Source organism: Manacus candei, unplaced genomic scaffold (genome assembly GCF_025592945.1).
Source record: "Manacus candei isolate 608988 ecotype Guabito, Panama unplaced genomic scaffold, ASM2559294v1 h1tg000114l, whole genome shotgun sequence".
Classification (NCBI taxonomy): domain Eukaryota; kingdom Metazoa; phylum Chordata; class Aves; order Passeriformes; family Pipridae; genus Manacus; species Manacus candei.
Genome location: NW_026138162.1, coordinates 192,832 through 218,622, shown reverse-complemented (window position 1 = coordinate 218,622; position 25,791 = coordinate 192,832). Strand labels below are relative to the sequence as shown.

At 37.8% G+C, this 25,791-nt stretch overlaps 2 protein-coding genes and 1 long non-coding RNA gene across 4 annotated transcripts; 1 reads left to right on the top strand and 2 right to left on the bottom strand.

The window, feature by feature from the left end:
• Positions 1-2,926: 2,926 nt before the first annotated feature.
• On the bottom strand, positions 2,927-4,231 carry LOC127461889 (uncharacterized). The gene is made up of 2 exons (XM_051770090.1): positions 3,255-4,231; positions 2,927-3,144 (listed from the first exon to the last, which is right to left on the bottom strand). Exons 1-2 carry the CDS (start codon positions 4,118-4,120, stop codon positions 3,132-3,134), a joined length of 879 nt encoding a protein of 292 aa, XP_051626050.1. The 5' UTR covers positions 4,121-4,231; the 3' UTR covers positions 2,927-3,131.
• LOC127461890 (uncharacterized) lies at positions 4,230-16,044 on the top strand. Of its 2 annotated transcripts, none has more exons than XR_007900224.1 (3): positions 4,230-4,333; positions 7,617-7,828; positions 15,909-16,044. It is a non-coding gene; the product is annotated as an uncharacterized LOC127461890 (long non-coding RNA). The 2 variants fall into 2 exon arrangements; XR_007900223.1 differs by lacking the exon at positions 15,909-16,044 and adding an exon at positions 8,270-9,577.
• Positions 6,044-25,791, bottom strand: EPYC (epiphycan). Its single transcript, XM_051770089.1, has 6 exons — positions 25,624-25,791; positions 13,153-13,306; positions 10,367-10,525; positions 9,412-9,614; positions 7,713-7,808; positions 6,044-6,233 (listed from the first exon to the last, which is right to left on the bottom strand). Exons 1-6 carry the CDS (start codon positions 25,789-25,791, stop codon positions 6,063-6,065), a joined length of 951 nt encoding a protein of 316 aa, XP_051626049.1. The 3' UTR covers positions 6,044-6,062.

Here is a 25,791-nt window from a genome sequence, read left to right as displayed (position 1 = left end):
TTAAACTACAATTCCTGCAGGAATTTTGTTGCATTTTGAAAAGTTCATTCATGATCTCTAGGAGGGTAAATGCAAGGGAGCATTACCATGCTATCAGTAATGCTGTGGAGCTGTCCTTTTAGCAGACTCAAAGGTTTACTAAAGTAGTGATTAACAACTTCTCTGTTTACCAAAGGAGAAAAATACAACTAAGACAAAGTGCTTACAGAATCACACAATAGCTAAGGCTTAGATGTTGCGTTGGAGATTGTTGAGACAAACTCTGATGCTCAGAGCAAGGTCTGCTAGAACAGGTTGCCCAGGACTGTACCTAATCAGGTCTTGAAGATCCAAAGGTGGAGAGTTTGCAGCCTCTCCAGGTAATCTGTCTCAGTGTTTGACCACTTCCACTGAAGCGGTCAGTATTTCTTATATTTACATGGAATTACTTGTATTCCAATTTGTGCCCATTGCTTCTATTCTGTTCACTGGGTACCATTAAGAAGAACCTCTGACTCTCTTCTGAACTGCCCTCACTGGACATTCATGCACATTTATAAGATTGCCCTCAGCCTTCTCTTCTCCCAGCTGAGCTGTCCCAGCGCTCTCAGCCACTCATCATATGTCAGATGCTCCAATACCCTAAGCATCTTCCTGCCCCTTCCTTGCACTCTCTCCCGATATAGCTTAGTCTCCCAACATAGCTTAGTCTGACTCTCTCAAAAGCTTTTTTGTTTCAGAGTAACATGAAAGTGGAATAGGGATGGGTGCATCCCAATGCCTTTCTTTAAAAGTCTTTCTCAATAATACTGTTCCATTTTCTCTAGTAGTTTTCTCAAGGAACCTGAATTGTCCTTCACATGCCCATCCTCACACCCAATATAGAGTCATTCTCTTGACACAGTGCAGTATTTAAGAGATCAGCCCAATAGCAGCAATGAGATTTCAGGAGTCACTGTGATATCAGAGCTGTAGGATAAATTGTCTGTAGAGGAGACGTGGACACATCGTACTTATTTGAATTATCCCTGGTGATGTAGCAGCCATACTTAAGAGTTAATTAACTAGCACTCTGAACCTATGAGGTCATAGGTATTTCATATCAATATATCTGTTACCAACACTGCCTTGGAGACAGTGTGTGCAAAATTTCTATTCTAGTTACACCACAAGGATTCAAAGAAGAGATTCTCAAAGTTTCTGAAGGTGGGGCTGATACTGTTCTCTCACCATTTAACAGCTCAATGACTTAAATACTTAGGATGCAGGAGACGTGAGTGTTGATTCTTCAGTGTGACCTTAATCTGTTCTCTTGACTCTATACAACTTTGTAGTACCATAAATTGCAAAATGGGGCACAGATAAAAATCCAAATCTCTTATCTTTTGAGGCAAAATGCTGAACTAGTGGCTGCAAAGCTCTTAGCTTATATTTGGACACTGTTTGCATGTAATACCTAAAGTGAAACACTGATCAGCCTGATCTCTTGCCTCTAGCACATAAGACAATTAAAAGGAAGGGAGAGCATGTTTGAAATGCTTGAATAGAATAGAATAGAATAGAACAGAACAGAATGGAATATTTTCAGTGGAAGAGACCTGCAATGATCACTTAGTTCAACTGCGTGACCACTTCAGGGTTGATTAGAAGTTAAGGCATGTGGTTAAGAGTATTGTCCAAATGCCTCTTAAATACTGAAAGGCCTGGAGCATCAACTACCTCTTTTAGTGTTTGACTGCCCTCTTAGTAAAGAAATGTTTCCCATTGTCCAGACTAAGCCTCCCTGGCACAGATTTGAACTATTCCCATGCATTCTGTCACTGGACACCTGGGAAAAGAGACCAGACTCTCTTCATTTCCCCTCCTTGGGAAGCTGTAGAGAGCAATGAGACAGCATCTCAGCCTCCTTTTCTCTGAAACAAGCCCAAAGCCCTCAGTTGCTCCTTACAAGATGTGTCCTCCAGCCCTTTCATCAGCCTTGTTGTCCTCCTCTGGATGTATTCAAGGATCTTCACATCCTTCTCAAATTGTGGGGCTCAGGATGGCCCACAGTGCTCAAGGTGAGATAACAACACTGAGTAAAATGGGATAATCCCCTCTTCTGCCCAGCTGGTCATGACATGTTTGATGCACCCCAGGATGCAGTTTGCTTCTGTAGTCTGGTCTGCCAGGGCCCACTGCTGACTTGTGTTAAGCTTGCTGATGACCAGCACCCTCAGGTCCCTTCCTGTGGGGCTGCTTTCTAGTAACTCCTCTCTGAATTTATAGTGTCCAGCATTATGTTGTCCTAGTTGCAGAATCTTAAGCCAAGAGTTTTGATTATTGCTTTTCTCTTATGATGGCTAATAGACAAACATGATTTTTTCACCTTGAGATGGAAACACTACTATATTTGTGATAGTTTCCATGTCTATAGTTTCAACCACCTTAAAAAGTGAAGGTAGGGCATATGACCAAGCCTCCTTCTCTTCTCAATATTTGGTAAAAGGAAAATGAGCATTTATGACAAGTCAAGGTGAATGATCTGTGACCCAAATAGGAATTTTTTGTTCTTTTTCTTCTATTTTTGAGCTTCATTTATTTTGCTTACATGATATGCAAATATACAGTTTAGCCATTGATAAACAGGGTGTAGTGTCTGTTTATATAAGAAAGTATATTTATCTAAGTACTCTTTCTTTTTTCTAATGTTCAAAAAACATCCATTCTAATGTGTGCTGAAATATATGTTGGTTTCTTTCTTATTTTAGTCATCTAGTTAGGCCTTCTCTTTTCAGAATACCATAGCAATATACCTAAAAATGTTCCTGAATGGGACATATGTACCTGAGGGGAACAGAGAGTCTCTAAAGTCTCTGGGGTAGCAGTTGTGACCACTTTGGCATATTTCTTTTTCTCGTTCTTATTCTGCCAGGTCTCTCTTAGTGTATGTGAATCATTAGACAGTAGCCAGCAAGGTTAGAAGTGCATATATATATTTATTTAGGAAGCTGAATTTTAAGAGATTCCTTGCTCTTAATAGCTGATGATGAGACAGACGCTTTCCTTGTGCTGTCACTCCAGTTTAGGTTTTACAGTAGATATCGTCTTGGCACTTGCAATCTTGATGGGCAGGCTATGTGCTCTCCTTTTCCTCTTCTGTTCATGTGCCTTCAACCTATTGGGCTGTGGAAGGAAAAGAGGTCATGAGAGGGAAATCCTTACCTGCAGTGCTGCAGTTACCCCTTCCTCCAGACATCACCACTGCCTCTTCCTTTTTGTCTCCCTGCACGTACTCGTGCTGGTCCATGATGTACTGGCTGGTGTTGTGGGGTGTGCACATCCCTGGTGGGCGGTGTCCTGCCACGTTCATGGGGCGGAGGCGCGCTCTTGCCTCTCGCCAGGTTGCTGCTGGCACACGCAAGGTTGGGACCCAGCAGCGCTTCTTCGCATTCCAGAACAGGACTCCCTTTTGACCACTGCTGCTCTGCCCACCTGCCTGGTCTTGGTGGCTGGGCTCGGTGCACTGTAGTTGTTGTTGCTGTTTCCAATTCCTCCTCCGGCTGTGACACCACCAGTGTGCCTTCTCAGGCCGCTTCCACTGTGGCCTATGCACAGGAACCCTGTGCTGGCCACCCTGGCTCCCACAGCCATTTGAGGAAGATGCACAGGGGTCCTGCTCCATGAGGTCCTTCTCTCTCTCCTGTTGCCCTTGTTCATTGTCTCTGTTAACGTGCATTCTGCCCCTGAGCTTCCATTGCTCCTGTCGTCTTGTGCCCCTACCAGCCCTGTTGCTACACAGGAGCATGATTAGCATGTCGTCTGCCTGCACTTGCTGCCACTGTCTTTGCCTCTTGCCCCTGCCCTCACCTCGCCATGCCTTCTTGTGCTGCCCAGGAGTGATGGCAGCCAGTGGCATGGCACTTCTGGGGGGACTGTGCTGGGGGTAGTCTTCCCTTCGGCTGAGGCCTGGCCCTGCAGCGCTGGCAGTGCCTCTGGCTCCATATGGGGTGTTTAGCTTGGAGGCTTGTGAGGGAGCCTTGTATCTTGCCCTCCCCATACTGACACCCTGCTGTCCCAGAGAGGCTCTTCTCATGGGGACAGAGTGACAGATTGCCTTCCCACCCTGCCTGGAGGAGCCAGCGGCCCGTGGCAGCAACATGGCGGTGTAACAAGGACACCAGCTATGGGTCAGCAGGGGGCTCCCTCCCGGGTGGGGCCCTGCAGGCCCTAGGCCAGGCCTCGCTTTGACGATTGCCAGACCTGATTCCTGCTTCCCTCAGAACACCTTGTGGGACGGAGGGAAAGCTGTCCTGGTCACCTGGAGGAGAAGGATGCAGAGGGACTAAGTAGCTGTCACAAGCTGGCACAGAAAGTCAGCACCTTCAAAAAGCTTTTGCTGCTCTCCTGACTCAAAATCTTGAATTCAGCCCTTTATGTCAACTGTTGAAATGAATTCCTGCCTTTTTAGTGTGGAAGGTGGAAAGATAGATAGCAGGCCTATCTCAGAATTAATTTTCTATACATAGTATATTTACATAACACCAGATGCTGTTTATAGCATCCCTCTTGTTGGTTTTTTACAGTACAGAATAAAAACTAATAAATTACAGAATCATAGAGTGGTTTAGGTTGGAAGGGACCTTAAAGATCACGTAGTTCCAATCCTACTGTAGGAACACCTTCCCCTAGACCAGGTTGCTCAAAAGACCCACCAAAACTGGCCTTGAACACTTCCAGGGATGGGAATAAATAAATAAATAAATTTGTCTTCTGTGATAAGATAAAAGACTTTACAGAAGACAACTAGGTTGAAGGGTTCAAGACAAGCGTGTCCTCATTCTGACCACACAAATAAGGGTGGGAGTTTTGTGGCTGTGCTTGTCTCTGGAAGTTTTCACAGCCTGTATAACTGGGAATGTGGGTATTTATTATTTAGGCTCCCTCTCCATACACTGATACTGTCAGATCAGGCTTATCATTTCATAGTAAATGATGCATATCCACATTTAGACCAGAATCTCTGTCTCTCTTTTGCTAAGAGATATCATTGAGAATCCTGAATTTTCATACTTAATGATTAGAGCATCTTTATAGTATCATGACCTGAGACATAAATTGTACTGATGGCATTTATAGTCTTCTTATTTAAATACAAAAGGACAAAAAAAGTAGAATATTTTAAAAAAGAAACATTTTTTAAAATTTTCTATGTTGATTAAAAAAAAAAAAAAAAGAACAAAACAAACAATAAAGCAGAAGCAAACCCAAATCCAAACAAACAATTCTCCCCCCCCAACCAAAACCAAAAAAATCAACATAATGTTCCCTTGGTTTTATCTTGAAAGAGTTTTCCATTCCTTCAGCTTTCATTAGAGAGAAAAGGGAAAAAAAATTTCATAGGATTAAGTTTAACAAACAAATAAAAACAACTCACATTTACCCTTAGTGTTAGGCTTTGGTATGATACCAGGTGTCACTATTTATCAACACACGATGGCAGTAGTGGTCCATAAAATGATTAACTGAGGCTGTACATTAGTAAGGAGTCTTTCTGCTGTGCCTTTTGCAGCCGGATGTGCCTATCTCGTGTTGGCCTTTTTAGCCATCAGCACGCTTGTAACAAACGTGGGTAGAGCCCTCCCCAAATCTTCGTTCGCGAAGCCCAACCATGATGATGGTGATGATGACGTTAGTAAAACAAAATCTGTCCTAGGCCTTTTTTTCTAGAGACAACTACATTTAATTGTGTACACAAATTTTATTTTTATTTCTTTATTTACCAGGTAATAGTTAAACTTTAATATATAAAATTATTTAATTTTAGAATTCATCCATAATTCAGCATAAAAATTGGCATTTACATTGTTTTTGTAGTAAAATATTTGCCTTGATATTGGTAAATAACTTGCAGTTGGGTAAATAATGGATTTTTCTTCTAGCATTTAATAATCTTCTTTGTATCATAATAATTAATTTAAATATTAACAGAAATATTTCCCAAATTAATGAGATTTGAAAAAATCATCTTAGTTTAGCAGCAAGTTAATGATTTGTCTTTTGAGATTCTGATAGCATATGACAGTATAGGCTGCTGTCAAAGCTCAGATGAGGTTACCAACTGGCAAACGGGGTAGACACATATATGCATAAGGTGTTTTGCTCAAGTTGATGGGATTACCATCCAGTCTGATGTCTTCAAGAGCCCTACGTACATAAGTAAAATCTCTCATTTTGCAGAAAGTATCTTCATGCATCTCTTGAATATTGTTGTTCTAAAAGAGAAAAAAAAGAAGCTATCAAAATAGTTGCCTAAAAGTAATTTTTAACTCTTTGAAGAACCATTTATGGAAGTATTTTTGGTGCCTAGAGAGATACTTACTTGAACTCAATGACCCAGATTGTGGCAGCAAGTCATCAACAAAGAAATCTTCCAAATGGGGAAAATTTCTTGGCCAATGCAAGGCTTCAAAACTAGGTAACTCATACCATGTAGCAGAGACAGGCTTTGCAGGAGAGGCCTGGTAGAAGTATAAAGATTTTCCTTTCTAGATTATATTGAAGAGACTTATTAAGACAAATTGGAACCAGCATAAGCCAGTCCAAAAATCACAGAAACAGAATTATCATCCTGATGCTTGATGTGCTTGCAAAGGCACAAATTAGAAATTTGATCTGTGACAAATTTCTTTCCTACAGGCCCTCTCACATTAGTTTACCTCATATCTGTATATATACTGGGAAAATTGAATGCTTTAGGTTTTATTCTTTTGATTTAAATTCCTCTCATATGCCTTACATTCACTGATCTTTTGTTCTTGAAGAGAACTATTTTCAACAATGAATTGCTAGAATGCAATATTATCAGGAAATTGGGACTAAAAGGTTCATCTCCTAAAATAAGGACTGTCTGAAAGTTCTTCTTCTCTTCATTCCTTTGCTAGACAGAAATTAGTGTGGAAAAAGTACAGTTCACAAACTTTTGTCTGTAGCACATATCGCTGAATATTTAATTTACAGGCACAAACAGGTGAAAAAAAAGATCAGCTAACAGGTAGAGAGTTTCTATAGATTTACTTATTGAAAGATAGGGCTTCAATTATATGTGGTGCATTAGTTTCCTTATTAAAAGGGTTTTTTCTGTATTATGTAACATCTGATAATCCAAACCGTGCATTGATACAATAGGAGATAAAGGGAAAGAAGCAGAGCTGGAAAAGGTAAAAAGGAAGAATTCAGAAAGAAAGTGCTAGATAAAAGAATTGCAGAAGGGTGATGGATGGGATCTTCCAACATAGTCAAATGGAAACATTTGGCTGAAAATGTTGACTGGGAATTACCTTTATTAAGAATGAAATACACTGAGTATAGATACAATAAATATGTAAAATTACTTCCTCTGTGTGTCTGAAAGTATTCCCTTTGGAAGATTTGTATAAGCAGTGTGAGGGATTTCTGTCATTTAAATCTCTTAGACTAATGATGGTCTTGACAGCTGTGAACATAATTTTGACTTGTACTAATAATAAGTCTAGAATTTAATGTTTGAAAAATATTGTATTACAAATTCTAAAAACTAATGCTTAGCTGAGCTAAATTTTACTTGTTTGAAAGACTGCATTCACTAATTAATTTTATGTTTTCGGTATCTTGTTTAGTTAAGTAAGAACACTTCCGGATAAACAGAAGAAACAGTACATAGCAATAATTGCCTTTCCAGTTTCACTATTTGAGCCACTACTTTTGTAGCCTACCTGAAGATGAAGAGCTTGGAGGCTTTCAGGGAGCGGCAAGGGAATATGATCCAAGTTATTGTCAGTGATGTAAAGATGCTGCAGTTCATTCAGATCCTAGAGGATGAAGGAAAAAGGTAGGGGGAAATGACTGACATATTTGAAAATCTCTAGCAACTAAGTTTGAAATCTATCACTGCAATGAGCATGGCTGGATAGTAACACATTTTGTTTTAATATGATACGGGTGAAAAGGCATAAATTCAAAGATAGTAATGAATTTAATTTGCACATGCTGAGAATGTTTCTGTTAAGAATTGGGTGTCTGGATTAAAATGAAGGGGGAAAATGTTTCTGAAATATCTATAGACAATTATTAGAAATGTAATTTCAATGATTACGTTTTGAAGGGATAATATTGCCTTTTATGCTCATTATATAGAAGGACTTCTTGTTCTGTCTGCTTTCTTTTGTGACAAGCTTACTCAATTTTGCAAAAGTGTTTTGGTGTTGAAGCAAACAAAAACTGCAAAAGAAATTCCTGAGCTAAATATACATTTCTCATTCCACTTCAAAAGGTAAATAATATTCTCCCTTGACTTAGTGGATGAACAAGTGGCAGGCACCATAGCTAGGCTGCTCACAATCATCTTTGAAAGAAGAGGTACCTGAGGACTGGAGGTAAGCCAGTGCTACCCTCATCTTCAAAAAGGGCAAGAAGGAGAATCTGGAGAATTACCAGCCAATCCGCCTCACCTCAAGCCCTGGAGATGTGATGGACCACCTCATTCTAGAGGCCATCTCTATCCACATGGATGACGAGGAGGTGATCAGGAGTAGTCAGCATGGATTCCCTAAAGGTAAATCATGCTTAACCAACCTGATTACCTTCTAAAATGAAACAACTACCAGGATAGATGAGGGGAGAGCACTGGATAATGTATACCTTGACTTCAGTAAGTCTTTCGACATTGTCTCTCACAACATACCCATAGGCAAACTTAGGAAGTATGGACTGGATGAGTGGATAGGGAGGTGGATTGATAACTGACTGAATGGCAGATCTCAAAGGGTCATAATCAATAGCATAGGGTCTAGTGGAAGGCCTGCCTAACTTATTCATCAATGACTTGGATGGAGGAGCAGATACCTTCTCAGCAAGTTCATTGACAACAAAAATCTGGAAAGGGTGACCATCACCCCAGAGTGCTGGGCAGTCATTCACAAGGACCTCAACAGGCTGGAGAGATGGGCAGAGAGGAACCACTTGAAATTCAGCAAAGGCAAGTGCAGGGTCCTGTACATGGTGAAGAATAACCCCACACATCAGCACAGGCTGGGGGACAACTTGCTGGAAAGCAGCTCTGTGAAAAAGGAACTGGGGGTCCTGGTGGACAACAAGCTGTCCATGAGCCAACAGTGTGCCCCTGTGGCCAAACAGGCCAATGGTATTGTTGGGTACCTGAGGAAAAGCATTGCAAGCAGGTCAAAGTAGGTCATCCTGCCCCTCTACTCAGCCCTAGTGTGGCCACATCTGGAGTGCTACATCCAGTTCTGGACTCCTCAGTATCAGAGAGACATGGAGCTTCTGGAGCGGGTCCAGTGGAGTGTTACAAAGACGATTAAGAGACTGGAGCATCACTCTTATGAGGACAGGCTGCTCTTCTGACCACATCCTGGAGACAGGAAAAAACGATTTTCCCTTTCAATCCAGACTTACTTTAAATGCCTCATTACGTATTCCTTTGTGACCAAGCCTGTTCTTACTGACATCAAGGAATGTTAAGGTAGATGGTAACTCAGGGAGTTGCCTTATCCTGTTGTCACGGAGCACCAGCTCCTGAAGTTGGAGCAATCTTCGGAAGGCATCCTTGTGAATATCCGATATAAAGTTTGCAGTCAAATCAATTCTTTTTAAGTTGTCTGGCAGAGAAATAAGATACAAGAAGCATGTAAGAATGTATTTCCTGAAATTTCAGAAAAAGAAAAAAGCAAATGGGTCATTTAAATTACATGTGAAGTGTCTTGAATCATTTTCATTCCTGGCCCACTATGTGACAGTGTTCTCAGTATATAATGCAATAATACATATTTGAACAGTTCTCCTAAGGAGGGCAACCTGTGTCTCCTTCTCATCCTGTTTTGAACTTCCTGTGCATACTTTATATATTTTGCAGTGAAAGACTTCAAAGTCAACAGTTTCAATGTTTCTGTGTGCTCTGGAAATCTTTTAAATTACTATATTTTGAAAAAAATAACACTTAAAGAGAAATAAACATATTCTCTACTGCCTTGTTCCACGTTTCTTTATTTTAACATTTTCCTATGTGTAAGATAGTTGTACACTCAAACATTTTTCTAATTAAAAAAAAAACAAACAAAATTAAATTGAACATTTGGGGTTTTTTTCCTACCTATCTAAAGATGATTGTAGTAACAGCAAAACAACTGATGACCATTGCTATTTCTAAAAATTTAAAAATTTGACAGAGAATCTGTGTCTAAAGTATTGACCTTTATGCTCCAAAGTGGCAAACTGCTTTTCTGTGTGTGCATTTGTGTGTAAAATTCTACCATCATCAAACATTATAGAAAACCTATCACTGTGTTTTAGATTAGCATAAGCCAGAAATAGTAGAAATTAAAGCTAGTTGCAGCAATACTACTGTCCATACTTAAGTTAGCAAAGTCATTTCTGCTGATCTTCCTGATTCTGTTGTAGCGTGAATAGAAATATGTGGTTTTCTTAGGCAATGGTGGAACAGCATCAAGCTCACGATCATCACAGTAGACTGTAGTTCCTAAGCATGTACACAAAAGGCAAGTGGGAAGACCTGTGAAGGAATTTAAAAGAAAACAGCTTGTTAAAAAGGAAATGTACAAAAATAATATGTAAATTACGGCAATGAAATGCTCACCTAAGCACACAACAATTAGATTTTGTCTATAGTAAAGTTCACTCCCTTTATGTTTTGATCACCACATCATATAATTGCAAGAATGAAGTGATTAAATTCTTAAAATTTATTTTTGTAATTATACCTAGAAGAAAAATTAACTTGTTCTAATACAGTGTTTCTCAGACTATAACCATACAATGTTTGGTGACAGCAACCAGTCAAAGGTCAGTTTCCCCCTAAGCTGGCAAGTGTGTACTTCCCTCTAGACAGAGGACTCAGAGCTAACAAGTGAAACTTGTTACGATTCCTGTTTTGTTCTCTAAATAGCACTTCTGAATATTTTGTAAGGAAATTAGTATTTTCCTGCAGAGCTATGGAGAAGAACCTCAGTTTCCTTTGCATGTTGTTTAATTATGTTTTCTGATTCAGAAATTCAGTCATGAAATATCTCTCTAGCAGTCTGAGTTAAGGGAACTTGGAGACCCTGTTAACAAAATATTTGGTTACCACCACGAGTTTGTGAAAATGAAAAATGGAGCCATTTCACCTCAATCACAACGCTGCATGAATACTATGAATTCAGAAGTTTCTTTTGATGGTACTATTCAAATTTTGTGAGACCTGTGAGACTCAGTTTTTGATACATCTTTTCTTTGATTATGGTTATAAAACAGCGTATCTGTTTATCAGCTTTTAATCCCACAGAAATACTTTTCTATTTCATGTTTTCCCCTCCTTGTAGCAGATGGCTGGTTATTTGTTGTGTTTACTTACAGAATAGTAGCATAATTCATGAGTATGAAAATGTTTCTCTTGTGTGTTAGTTTTTTCTCTGGATCAGTTGTGGCTACATGACAGATGTGCCTTCTTAATCCATATTAATTACCAATAGCTGATTGAGGTGCCTCTTCAGGCAAGATTAAAGAATGAATAACCAGAGTACTCTTTTATTTGAGAATCTCTACTTGGACATCCAGGAATAACATTTATGGAGAGATAAGACTCTTTTCATGCTTTCCCTAACTTTCTCCACAGGACAGCTTACATTGGCTACAAGGAGCAAGCCTGACACAGGGAAAAAAAATAAATTATCACATGTTGAAATATTCCAGCAAATCTCGGCCTAAATGAATGTAGAGTTAAGGATGGTTGACATTTTTTCATAATATTGTAACATAGTACAGGAAAAGGGTTTCCTCTTCTGTCCTATTTTTGATCTTGGAGGAGTGGTATTTGTCACCTATGGATGGTGCAACTGAAAAAGAACAGAAGGAGGGGAAGGATTCAAAAAGACATCAAAAAGAAAAATGAACTTGGCTTGGTGTTCCTGAGCCTTGTAGTCTTCTATTCAGTATCAGGCCAATAACAGCAACAACATCTGACAGGAAAATATGTTGCTGAAAAAAAAGAAAGACACAAAAGCAATCTGGTTTGACATGTTACAGCCTTGAGCCTCCCATGTGTGTCTATAGTTAAAACACTAGCTGGTTTGCATCCAGTGCTTGAAAATGTTGACACATACAGAATTCATCCTATATAATATTTACATGACATTTTGTAACATCCTGTAGTTTTCAAAATTGAAAAAAAAAGTGGGCTTTTTTTTATTTTTCTGAAATCTCCTGGGAAATTCTCATTCAATTGTTATTTGTTTTGACCTCACTGAATTTTTTGCCTGTTCAAGGCTTACTTGTAATATGTATAAAAATAAGACTATGAATTATTAACTCCACTGAACACACAATTTTGGAAATATGAACTCTGGGGTTTTGGTTTGGGGTTTTTTTGCAGTTTGTTTGTCTGTTTGTTTTATAATTTCATTTTTCTTCTATTGCACTCAACTGCAGTGTTAGGCATAGTAAAATGTGGGATTTTCCTGTCTTTGTATGTTGATCACCATACAACACAAAGATCCATCACAGCAATGGACAGCTTAGTGGGCTTCAGCTACAAGAGTTTAGAGGACCTTCTGACAGATGCCAGTTATTAGCATTGCAAAGTTTGTGTGGGAGAAGGACAGATTACGTTTTGCAATTTTAATTCCCCTGAAAGATGTATGAAGTTCTTATTTTATTATACATAGTCAGAAGAAATGAAAATCATTTTCACCCCAAATTTCTAAATAGTTCCCTTTCCTTAAGTTTAACAGTTTCTAGTTTTTACAGCAAAAAAATCTTCAACATTTTAATTAAACATTGTATGACCATATTTATAAAAAACATGTAAAAATCATCATAAAACAAAGATAGTTGATAATGACATTGAAATCTAAGACAGAAAACCAAGTACTGGTAGAATTTGCTAACCATCAGCCAATTTTTAAGTTGTAAATTCTCTTTGACAGAGTTGTTTTCATAGTGAAATAGTATGGAAACGTTTTGACTAGGCACTATAAGACTTAGAGCATTCAAGATAGGCATGTTATATCTTTCTTCAGTAAGAGAAGTACAGAAATTATGAACTTCCTCTTCAGTAAAAAAGGTAGACATTCATAAGCAAATAAAGTGTGTTTACTCAAAATCAAAGCTACAAACAAAAACTCATTGCTCTTTCTTACTAACCATCTTGAGTTTGGAGTCCAAGAACCCCAGATCCCTGTGCTGAAGACCCATCAATTAATTTTGGTGTTGATGCTTCGTCCTCAGTTTCTTCAGTCAATGGTGCAGAAGAATAAATCTCTTGAATTATAGGAGGTAATGCTGTCCCAATCTTGGCCTAGAAAAAATGAAGAGAAAATGTTAGTATTTACTTCCACTGGCAACTGTTTCTCTTCCGGTTATCCATATTCTCCCACTAGAGGTCACATATTTTCTGAGATTTAGTGCTTGAGCTGCATTCTATTCAGCAGCTTTAATGAATTCTGATTATGTATAAACAATTCATGAAAATCCAACATACTTATTTACTTTTTATCTCAGTGTTTGGAATGTTTTTTTTATGCACATACGCATATACTTCATTAGTGAGAATATAGTGAAAATATATACTAACAAAATTATTTTTCCACACTTAAAGATAGATTTGTGATAAAAATTGATATATTTTATGTGACAAGTGAAAATTTGCTGTGAAACATCAAAAAGATGCAAGTCATTTATCATAAAATTGTAAATTGTACCAGTATGAATCTAAATCTGATATAGCTGTGCAGGCTCTCTTTTAAGAACACTAACATGCTTTAAAAATCTTATTATTGAAGATTTTTCCAATCTGACTTCTCATGCTACTTTTAATATGTTGGCAGTGGTTTTGTCACTTTTTTTTTCTAAATCTGAATACCAAAAGGCTCTATCGAGTTTCAGTCATCATTAGATGTATTATGTGGTATGAAAAATTAAATATATATAAAAATATTAGATAAAATCTTAATTTAAAAAAACCTACAAAAGTTGTAAGATCCTTGCATGGAACTACAAATCTTTTTTTTTTGTCCCAAACTCAAAATAATTAGTTAAACCAGTAAATTTTGTCGTTCTGTTGACTTTCCTATGTGAAAAATTCAGGATAAAAATTAAGATATAACAATTTTCTTGCATCACATCACTTCTCATAAAAAGACTATTGCAGATTTACCAGGCTTGTTGCAAAGGGGCCTATGTGTGCAAAGAGACAGAATCACCCAGACATCGAGAACCCACTCTAGTTGTGTGACCTTTGCAAGTTGCTTTACCTCTGTATCTTTATTTCCCCATGTGTAATAATATTGTTTGACCATGCCAGGGCCTCTTTTGAAAATCCACTTTATTCTTTAAATACAAGACAATGAATTAGTGTCCTTATAGGGCTTTGTACTGTTTAAAATTTAGGTAATATATCTACCCCTGTGGGTGCTGCACCCCTGCACTTTGCTTAACACTCCTTACCTTTTTCTAAGGCATGACCAAATACAGGAATCTTGTCACAGTATCATTATCCCAAGTGAGAAGGCACCAAAGCTTAAAATTCTGCTTCAATAAAGATTTTCCTCCACTGCAGCTTTCTAAGACAACACCACCATAAAAATATTGAATCCTGAGTCTTTCAGCTAACCAAGCATCTCCCTTTTTGAGAACATCCTGCATCTACTGTGGGATTTGCTGTGTCCATGGAGAACAAGTTGTTGAAATCAATTACAGTACGGTTTTTAATTCTAATTTTAAATGATAGGTAAAAAGTAATTGTATCCAAACTGGCCAAGTGGTTAGGATTTTTTAAATTGTATTTTCTATGTCAACTATACAAATTAAAGGAACTAACACATCTGAGATCTGTGTCCCAAGCACAAGCAAAGCTTTTGCTGTATTCTGATCCCTATTTGAATCTCCTTGTATGTGTATATATACCTCAGATGTGACCAGCAGGTCAAGGAGGTGATGCTGCCCCTCTTTCATGAGTCCCCACCTGGAGTACTGCATCCAGCTCTGGGGTCCCCAGCACAGGATATGGGCCTGTGGGAGTAAGTCCAGAGAAGGGCCAAGAAGATGAATACAGGCTGAGAGAGTTAGAGTTATTCTGCTTGGAGAAGAGAAGGTTCCGCCAAGATCTTGTAGCAGCTTTCCGGTATCTAAAGGGGGCTTACAAAGAAGCTGGAGAGAGGCTTTATACAAGGACATGTGGTGACAGGACAAAGGGGAATGGCTTGAAGCTGAATGTTTTAGATATTATGAAGAAATTCTTTATTGTGAGGGTGGTGAGGTGATGGAAATGGTTGCCCAGAGAAGTTGTGGATGCCCCATCCCTGGAAGAGTTCAAGGCCAGGTTGGGTGGGGCTTTGAGCCACCTGGTCTAGTGAAAGGTGTCCCTGACAATGGGATCCTTCGAACTCCCTTTCAACACAAACCATTCTATGATCTGTGAAAGTTTTTGGAAGAAAACACTTTATACTTCATAATAGACTCACTGGATCTTGCAGTGTAGCTATATATTCATTACAAGCAGTATTAAACATTATGATCATGGTCTGCCTGAGAACATCCAAACAACTACCTAAAATAGAATTTTTTGCACAGGAACAATTTGGTTTAAGTTATATAATGGCCATAGTTTCAAATATTTTCCATCAACGAGTTTCACTGAAGACAGAGAATTTTGAACCTCACAGGCTCAGATTTTGACTAAACACAATTCAGGTTCTCTTATATTCTTTAGTTGTATTCCAATACACCACAAATAGTATTACTAGTTAGAGTTCTGGATAAAAATGCCCTGATACAGTTCAAGGGTCATAACTTTGCAAAATGCAAGGTGATCAAGTGAGCAAAATGACCTTCAGATGAACTATGACTGCGTAACTTGAGTTGATGTAAGTAAGAGTAAGGATGCATCTTGTTTCGTGCAGATAAATACACAGTGTTCCCATCTGTAGCACTGACAGTAGACAGCTTAACCAGGAATGGACTTGGGGACAAATCAAAAGAAGACTTTAGGAACAAAGGAAATAGGACAGCTGTTCTCTGAATGGAGGAAGTCCGGAGGGAGAGAGATGCATTCCAGGCTTTTATTGACCCAGGTTAGTACTGCACTACAGTTCTTGCGTATGGTGTCTACTTCACCAGTTTTGTGGAAATCAGATAATTGTCCCTCTCCTGAACTTTGGAATAAAATCTGGAGATTTTGAGACCTGTTATTGGCTTTATATTCAGCTTTTGTGGCAGTTCTACCAAAAATAATATTTTGGAGAAGAGTATTTTCAAGATAGAGTTTGTAAATAGGCTTCAGACCATAGATAATTTTCACTTCTTATGGGATTTGGGTTATCTACTGCCATCTCTCTGAATATTTGTGGGTATACTTTATGGAACTTACTATTTTGGGATTTGTGATTTACTTTATACTTTCTGAGGTGTTCTTTGTTGATTAATCACTGTAGCTGTTGGGTACCAAAGCAGAGGTATTAAATCCTAGTATTTCTGTATCTAGACTGTTATCTCTCTCTTACTGTAGGATGTTATCTGGTTTTGCAGATGCACAGTTGAAAGTCTACCAGTAGTTTCCTTGCCATTGAACTAAGTCTGGGTTCTAGGGAAATTTTTCCAAGTAGTTAGTATTATCTATTCAGTCTCCTGCAGCAGTTGTGACAGTTATAAAAAAATAAAAATTATTGCAGTTAACTTAATGATGTTGTCATTTTTATACTGGTAACAGAGTAGGAGTTCACTGATATGTGTATTACATACCAGCCCCAGAGCATGAGAAGTGTTCTCTTGCTATTTACATATCTTGGACTTGAACCAGTAACCTAAAGGTAAAAGTCTGTTTCCCATTATTGGTTATCTGATCCATGCAGCTTTCTATCTTTTAAAATCTTGATAAATCATGCAAGACTGTAACAAGACAAAGATGTCTCTTGGACTGCACACTGTACAGAATGATTCCTCATCTTCCAGATGTTTGTTTATTTTTGGCAACATGCACTTTAGTAAAAAAAATTGAAACAGAAATGATTAAGTATCACTTAATGGCATTATTTTCCATAGGGGTTTTGGAGGGAGTTCAGCTGAGGGGGGTGGAGTTGTATTTCCTTTGCTACTTCAAGTAATATTCTTTATGAAAAATCACAAAGCAGGAAGAACTTTGTTGAGAAATACAATGAAGTATCTTTCTCTTTGACAATAGTTGCAAGTCTTCAAATAATAATCAGCCTTTCAAGACAGATTTGATACAGAGCACAAGAAAAAAATGAAAGAGTATGATATCACCTGTCTTTAGCCCTCTAACTGTGTGGTTAATAGTTACCCTACTCTGTCTTTGGAATCAGTCAAGAGTCTTGGATAATACCAGTGCAGAATATTAGCTACAGAGCATGCCAAACAAGAATGATATCTTTCTAAGTTTGCATGGAGTATCTATTTTTTCCCCATCTTATATTTATCCAATGTGACTCCAGTTTCAAATGAAATGCTTAGTGTGAATGGCCAATTTAGAGGCACTTTCAGACCCAGAAGTTCTGAAAGTCAAGAACACAGAAATCAGAATGTATCAGTGGGCAATAAAATGCAATTGGTAAAAGCCAACTCCCAGCTTGCCATCCATAGGCTGAACAATAAGTCTGTGCTATCATCCTTTCACAGACAGTACAGAATGAGATAAAACTTCTGAAAAGCAGCTCCAGTTTCTGGCCACAGATGCTCCTTTTAGGGTGAGGCCTTTAGGTATCTGTCTCTCACCACTGACTGTAAAGAAGACGAGGCAAATGAAAGGTTAGAAATGGCTCAAGAGTCTGAGCTGTGGGGGAAAAGAAAAGTAATATGAAAGAATACCAGTAGGCTAGGAGTCAGCAGGACTGGAACAGAACAGAAATGTAGATAAGAGTAACCTACACCTTTAGGATCAAAGTTGATGTATTACCTGTGAGAAGTTTAAATCCACAGGAGAATCTGAAGTGTATACTGTTTCAGACTTTCTTTTACTGCAAAAAATACACTTGAAAACACAAATAAAAATTCAAAACTTAAAAAGAAGCATGAACTTGAAGGGACAGTTGTTTCACACACTGACCCATTAAAAGGAACTAGTTTCCCCCACAGCTATTCTAAAGCTACCAAAAGCTTACAAGCATATATCTAATTATGGTAGAGGTTATTCATAGAATCACAAAGTGGTTTGGGTTGGAAGGGACCATAAAGACCATATCGTTCCAACCTCCCTGCCTATGTTTTCTTTTGCAAAAGTGGTTTATACTTGCTTGAATATGGCATTTAAAGAGTTTTTTTCTCCTATTGTTCTATCTTAAAGAGAAATAGATCTGCTAGCCACTGTATGCTAATGCAATAATTACTTATACTGTAAATTACACAGCTCAGATAAATTGTCATTTTTTCATTACAGAACTACATAAATAAGTTGTGTGCAGAAATTAGTGCAATAAAACTCAGTGAGATCTTGAGGAAGGTGATAGTTGGTTATAAAATTTCTAATTATACTGATTTTATCTACTCACACTCTTTCTCTCATGCTAGGTTGCTGTCCATTGCCTCCTTTTACTCAACAGGAATATGATTTCCTGATGGCTCATGTGGAAAGAAATGGTATATATTGTATTCTACAACCTATGTCCTGTCTGCTGGTAGGAGGATGAATAGTCTTCACTGAGAAGTTATCTGTGCTGCAATGTTATCAGGGTGCAGGAACTTTGATTTTCACATAAACAACACATTCCTCAGTTTTGCTCCTGGAAATAGTGTTCTGGAAGTGGTGCAGTCAGGTACAGTATCCTTTGCTACAAATGCAGACCATTCTTTCAACCCTTTCATCCTTCCAATTTTTTTAATTTACCTTGTTGTTTCTGCTGGGTCTTACACACACATACATGCATAAATTTCCATTCATACTTCAGTCAGACCAACCTTAATATTTAAGTTTCAGGGGTCTGGAGTTGTAGCCCAGTTCTCTAGGACTGTGGTTTCTCCCTTGGAAAATATAGGTAGATTATAAGGTTTTTCTAAAGAGTCTTAGAAAAATAAAGTCTTTTTAGCACCTTGACCTTAGAATATCCTAAAGCTTCTTGTTTCAAAACAAGTGTATTTATGTCATGTCTGATTTTAGCTGAGTAAAAAATTTGTGCTGCACTGCATTGCTGTAGAGGTTTTATTTACTAATTCTGTTTTCAGAAAATGAAGAAAAACTCAAAGGCTCCTTCCAGAACTGCATTGGAAAGTGCAGATTTTATTTCTAACATTCTACTTTGAGGGATACGTAATATCCAAGTTAGATTTTTTTTTTTTTTTTGTAGGACATAAATTTAATTAAAAACTGGTTTACTCATTTCAGTTCAGGTGAAACAGAAGTGCTGGTTCTCCACATATCCAAGCAAGAGGGCTGAGATGCAAGTTGCTACCTAGAGGAGGCTGGTCCCCCAAAGACCCTTGTTCCAGATGTCCTAATCATCAGGTGGGACCCAAAGGGAAGTTTGGATGAGATGTTGAAACAAAACTGGAATACATCTAAAGAGGCAAAACTCATGACATGAGAGGAAAACAAGACATAGGAAATGTTATTTTGTAGCTGAATATGAAAGTAACTGAGACCCACGACTTTTTCCAAACAATTATTAATGTTCCATGCATTAGATAATCACTAACTGTGAACAAAGATAGAAATTACTCAGAGCAGAACCATAGCACTTCTGCCTTTGATCATGCTCTGGATTGTGTTTTGATTGGCTCTAAATTTATTCTTATCTTAAATGATTTTTAAAGGGAACAGAAATGCACGATATTTAACTTCAGTGTTCAAAAAATATAGCCATGGGTACAATTTAAGAATCTGTGATAATTTTCTAAAATATCTGTATCTTTGTTTCATACCCCACATCAGTAGAAGCAGCCACAAAACTGGAAGTCTGGGGGGAAAAGAAAAAAGAGTTTAAGGGACCAGGGAAATCAAAGTAGCAAGCATCTACTGTAAAAGGTGTATGCAAGCTCACTGGAGTTCAGCTGCCTCCTCTTTCACAGGTTTTTCAAACACTGTGGTAGTTATTCCTAAGCAGTGAGCTCCAGATGGGCCAATTCAGGTGGTTTTGAACCAGGGTAACTACTTACAGAATCTCATCCAGTCTGAGGCAAGAGAAAAGATGTAGTTACTCTGTTATTATGCTTGGTATCAATTTTAGTTTCTCAAGAATGTCTTAGCCAGTACACTTAGCCTTTAAAACATTTCAGATAACTAAGTGGGTTGTACTGGAATTTAGGGATTAACTGCTGTTTCAAAGTCTTCTTCTTGTCTTATGGTATTTACTTTTGCTATATGACAAAGTAGTTAAAACATCACTCAGATACTTCATGATGACTTTTTAATTCACAGAAATGTTCACCTTTTGTGAAGACATCTGTACAGAAGCAAATGGAATCAGTTATGAACCAAATTCAGAATTCAGTGAATATGCAGAGCTGTAGTCAAAGCCTGTCTGAAAAAGTAGAACATTTTCTTTTTGGGGATAAAGCTTCAAATCATAAATTTAATTCTCTTACCAACCATGTAGCTATCTGACTTCTACATTACTCATACCAATTAATAAGTATTTTAAAAATGTATATGACATGTTCTGCAAAGTCATTGTATATCCACCTTGAAGTCTCTTATTCAATTGGATACCTGTCACAAAGACAGAAACAGCAGTGTAAACCTCTCTCAACTCTGTAGAATGGCAGGAGGGAATTCTTGAATGTATGTGTTATAGCAACAGCAGATATGGTTTATGTGTACCTGCACACACATATGAGTGACTGTGTGTGTGTAGATGAAGTTTTGAGCTTTGTGCAGGCACCCGAATTTCCTATTGTCACTTTGATTCAAATTCAACAAGGTAATGCAGCATCAAATATTAGCCTTTCACAGTGCTTCTTTCTGATTATTTTGTGGATCATACTTTACAGCTCACCTCTTTTGTGTACACAGACCGACTGTATTTAACTCCCTTGTTTTGCTGCTTATTCAGTGCTAGGATAACCACTGTTAAGTGCTCCTTTGCTTCTCAGCCTCACTGGTAACCTATCTTAGCAACGAAAATATTTTTCTGATGCTCCTATATTTTCATTTATTTTTCTAACTTAGCTTTTCCTACCTGGAGGAAAATGGACTGATTATGTTTAACAGGCACTGTAATAAAATTTCAATGTCATTTTGTTAAACATTACTAGCTGATATATGTGAGAATCTCTCTCCACAATTTGTTTTTCTCAGTTTCCAAACAAAGTTTTAGTTTCAAAGAGGAAAAAAGTGAGAAACTTACACAAGAATGCATTTGAAAGTCTGGTTTGATTGTATCCATTTTGAAGATGTAAATCTGTCTTTGTATATGTTTGCAGAGTAGTGGGGACAATGGAGACCCAGTCTTGACTGGAGCCTCTAGACCCTATCATGATATAAATAATAATTGAAAATACTAATGAATATACTATGAAGAAAAGGGAAGATACAGCAGCTCAAGTTTATACTGCTGTTACTGTAAGTTTCAGAAGAGAAGTCAAACACAAAGCTTGTACACTTACAGTGACATTTCTTTGCAGTATCTTTCTCCTTCAGAACCCTGGAATTAATTCCTTGGAAACTGACTTTTCTTTTACATTGCCTTTTTATAGTCACTATCTGTGAAAGAGTTTATACTGCTCTCTGTAATGTCTCTATGCACATTTTATTTCTGAGTGATATATTACTTAAGGTTTTTCCAGTAACAATTTCCCTTTGGATGCAAAGCTTTGGCTGCATCTTCCATGTCTCACTAACCGGCAATCTTGAAAACCACAGAATTTATAACCCAAATTTGACCCACCCAACACATGACAATGCAGAGCTTTAACTGAAGATTCAGTGCAATTCTCACGAGTTATTCCCAGCTATAGTTACTTTCCCCATGCAAAATATTTGCATTATAAAATGTACTCCATGTATACATTGTTAAGTACCTTTTTCAACACTTAAAGTGATCCTAAAATCTATGAGAAAAATACACTTCAAGTGGAAAAATATCAACAGTCATTATCTAGTTAAAATGTTTTCAGAAAAGTGTTCATAAGCCAATGAAGTCTATGTGTATATACCTGCATACACACTTCACAAGAAAAAATACTTCCAGAGTATGAGAAGTCACAAAGTCATGAACTTGGAATTAGTCACTCTTGATTAACTATATTAAGATGACATTTTGGTACTAAATGTGAGACAGGTGCCTAGGGTTCATCGAAAGTTACTTGAGGTAGATAGGTTTATGGGGTCAGGCTGGGATGGACTTAGTTTTCCCCATGGCATCCCTCATAGTGCTGTGTTTTGTGTTGGTATCTACAAAGGTGTTGATAACACACCAGTGTTTTGGCTACTGGTGGGGAGTGCTGGCACAGCACCAAGGCTGTCTCTCCAACATTACTCCCTCACCAGTAGGCATGGGGTGGTTAAGATCTCAGGAGGGGACACAACCAGGACAGCTGACCCAAGCTGAGCAGAGGGATGTTCCAGTGGCATCTACTCAGCAATAAAAGGTAAGAGAAAGGAGGCAGTGATGGTAGGGGGGCAGCTTTATTATTAAGGTGTTTGTCTTCAGGAGTAACCACTATGCATACTCAAGCCCTGCTTCCCTGGAAGTGTTTGGGCATCACCTATTGATGGGAAGCAGAGAATATATTTTTTTTTTTTCCTTTGCTTCTGCATGCAACTTTTACTTTTCTTCATTAAACTGCTTATACATCAGATCATGAGTTTTTAATCTTAATTTCTTCCCCTGTCTCTCTGAGAAAGGGGAGTAAGAAAGCATCTTGATGGTCATCTGGCAGCCAACCAAGGTCAACTCCCCTCAGTAGATATCCCAAGAGAATGATTCATACTTGTCTTGGAGGATGGTTGTGGGATGCAAAGAATAATTTTATCCAGGTACAGTGAGTGGGAAAAATCCCTCCCTTATTACCTCTAGGTCTTTCCTCATTTTGGTGATACACATTGAATGAGTGATTATAGTACCTAATGGGTAATATTCTGGAAAGGACATACTACATGGAAAGGATATACTACATAGGTGCTTTAGCTTAACTCTTTAAGTTGCACATATGCTTTAATTCACATTAAAATTAACAGGGACAGCACACCGAATGCATCTGAAGTCCTAGAACCAGCTGGTGTCCTAACCTGCTGAAAATCAGTTGGACACACAACCTGGGTAAAGTTTGCATTTTGTCAATGACTCTAAAAATGTGATAAACAGAATGATTTCTATTTGCACTTAACTGAATTTTAAAATCTTAAATTGAAGAAACAGAAAATGCTGGTTTTGTTTTTTTTCTCCACTATTTAAGAAGTCTAAAGACATGATTCAAAGCTCTCTAAAAGGAAATACAGGCCTTAAACAGCTACTGTACAGAGGCTAGGTCTATTGAAGGCTTGTTGTTTGTCTGTATCTCTTTGGTATTGCTCATTTGTAAGCTATGCATAATAAAAACTAACCTGTGACCTTGCATAAATACTGGGTTTTACATATAGACCCATTCGTGTATTTCACATCTTTATGAAAACAAGATTGTAGGCAGGAAAATCATAACCATGATCAAGAAATCAAATATATTCTGTTTAAAACTTGAGTAACATCAATAACATTCAGTGACTAAAATATAGCTTGCAAGACTGACATGCACTATCAAGTAGTGCACTGACATGTCTATAAAAGCTGCTTGATTTCTACAGCACTGACCACTCATCTCTCCTGGGATATGGGGAATTGTGAATGTTTAGGTTTCTCTTGGGTGGTACATGGTATGAGGAATGCAAGCCAAAACCAACCCCAACTGGCTAAACATTTAGGAAAAAAAGGTTCTCACAGGGAAGTCCATCCATATGCATAGTAAAATTCTGTTCGACTGCTATGATAGATGACCTGCACCTGATGAATTTTAAGAAGGCTGACTGAAGAGCTCAGTAATGGGAGATAATCCTCCACTGGAAAAGAAGCTTACCAGACAATATGAACAATCTTTCTGGGCTCTGCTTATTCCATACTTACTTAAAAAAAGCAACCTGTGATGATACCTCTTGTATTTTTTCCTGTTGGAAAGGATCATCCTGAATTTCCTTTCAGTTGGAAAAAAAACACAGAAACCTTGCCTTGTCTCTATACTTAATTCAGAAACTTGGAAAAGGGCACCTCATGTTTTGGTGTCCTAGGACCACACAGAGAGAACACATCACAGGAGAATCCCATCTACCATTCAATGCATTACTTAGAAATCTACTGTTTGAATGAGAAAAACCTCAGTGGTGAGGTGTATGCACATTTCTGGGAAGGAAGCTGTTTCTGTAGGAATGATAAAGGCTTCATTTTTAAGAGAAAAAAGAGACAGAATCTGTGATTTCTTAGTCAATGTGAAATAGAGAGGGCACAGCAACTAAAATTGGTGGGGACTTCATCAAGGACGAGAGCGCAAGCACATAAGGAAATAAAGAGCACAAAGAAAGAAAGCCAAAGGCAAAGTAATTTCTTTACAGCAAAGTTTTTCTCAGTCCTTCTTAGATTGAAAATTTATTTCCTACAAACTGTAAAGTTCTGATTTCGTGCAAACTTTGAGATTATTTTTATCTCTTCAGTTCTCCAGTTGGGATATATTTATTCTTAAATTGTCTCTGTCCTTTGATTTCAAATCTGCTATCCAATTTCAGTCTCACATTGATGAAAGACTAGCTCCTGTCCCTCCTGCTGTAATTATGAATATTTCAAAGGAATGTATTTTTATGAATTATGTATTATTATGTGAAAAAGTACTAAAAATGTATAAAAATAAAAATTCCATATTATTATTTAAATATTATATTTTTCACTCAACTCCTATGGCACTCAATCCTGAATCACAGAGTGCATATATTACCTTCATGGAAGTTGTGTCCATGTCTAATCAGCAGTGAGAATAAAACTAATGTAGCCTTTTAGTAATTGTAGAGATATAAAGGAGTGTAGGAGAGGAAGGAAGCACTGAAGTCAACAAGTGGAGTCCCTTGCTTGTACAGGCAACACATCTTAACTCATACTATAAAAGAATTTCAAGCGTTTTTCTTCAGTAATTTTTCTTACTTTCCTGTTTTTAAATTCAAGTGCTTTCCCTTTCTTTTTTCTTCCTTCTGCTCACTTTCCTAAGGGAAATAGAAAACATTAGCATTTATAGACTAAAATACTTGTACTGAGCGTATCTATTACAATAAGAAATAACCTAAGAAAATAGCATTTTACTACCTCATTTAATGGAAAATGCTGGATGTCCTGTCTCAGCAACCTCCATCTGTCATCCAGATAGATAAATCACAACAACTATCTTGAACAGAATTTTTGGCAAAGCATGGAGACCTGAGGAAAGCATGATGCCTTTCACCTTCTCTCAAGGATTGCCACAAAAAATCACCAAAAAAGATCAGGATATATTTTGGCTGTGTTTGAAGATTAGGGGAAAAAGTGAATGAACTGAAAAAGCAGTAGAAATCACATGAGTAGATTTGTGTGATAAATGTTTTCATGGTGAGAAAAAACTGATCAATTGCCACTGCATTTGTGCACTTTGGAAAGACAGAATAAATGAGGTTCTAATTACCTTTACTTGGTCAAACTGCTTGTTTTCATCATAGACAAATGGGTGAAGCAGCTCTTCAAGTGGTATGTCATAGAACTCAGAATCATAAGTTATTGTATCAGTGATAGGTGCAGCTCCAACAGACTCAAAGATAAAGAATCCCAGAAAAATATTTATAAAGGTCTGCAT

Coding starts and splice junctions, on each gene's coding strand:
- LOC127461889 (XM_051770090.1), bottom strand. CDS start 4,120: ATGTTGCTGCCACGGGCCGCTGGCTCCTCCAGGCAGGGTGGGAAGGCA.
- EPYC (XM_051770089.1), bottom strand. CDS start 25,791: ATGCAGACCTTTATAAATATTTTTCTGGGATTCTTTATCTTTGAGTCT. Junction 10,526..13,152: donor TGGACTCCAAACTCAAGATG/GTTAGTAAGAAA, acceptor ATTCCTTCACAG/GTCTTCCCACTTGCCTTTTG. Junction 7,809..9,411: donor TACGTAATGAGGCATTTAAA/GTAAGTCTGGAT, acceptor TTCATCCTCTAG/GATCTGAATGAACTGCAGCA.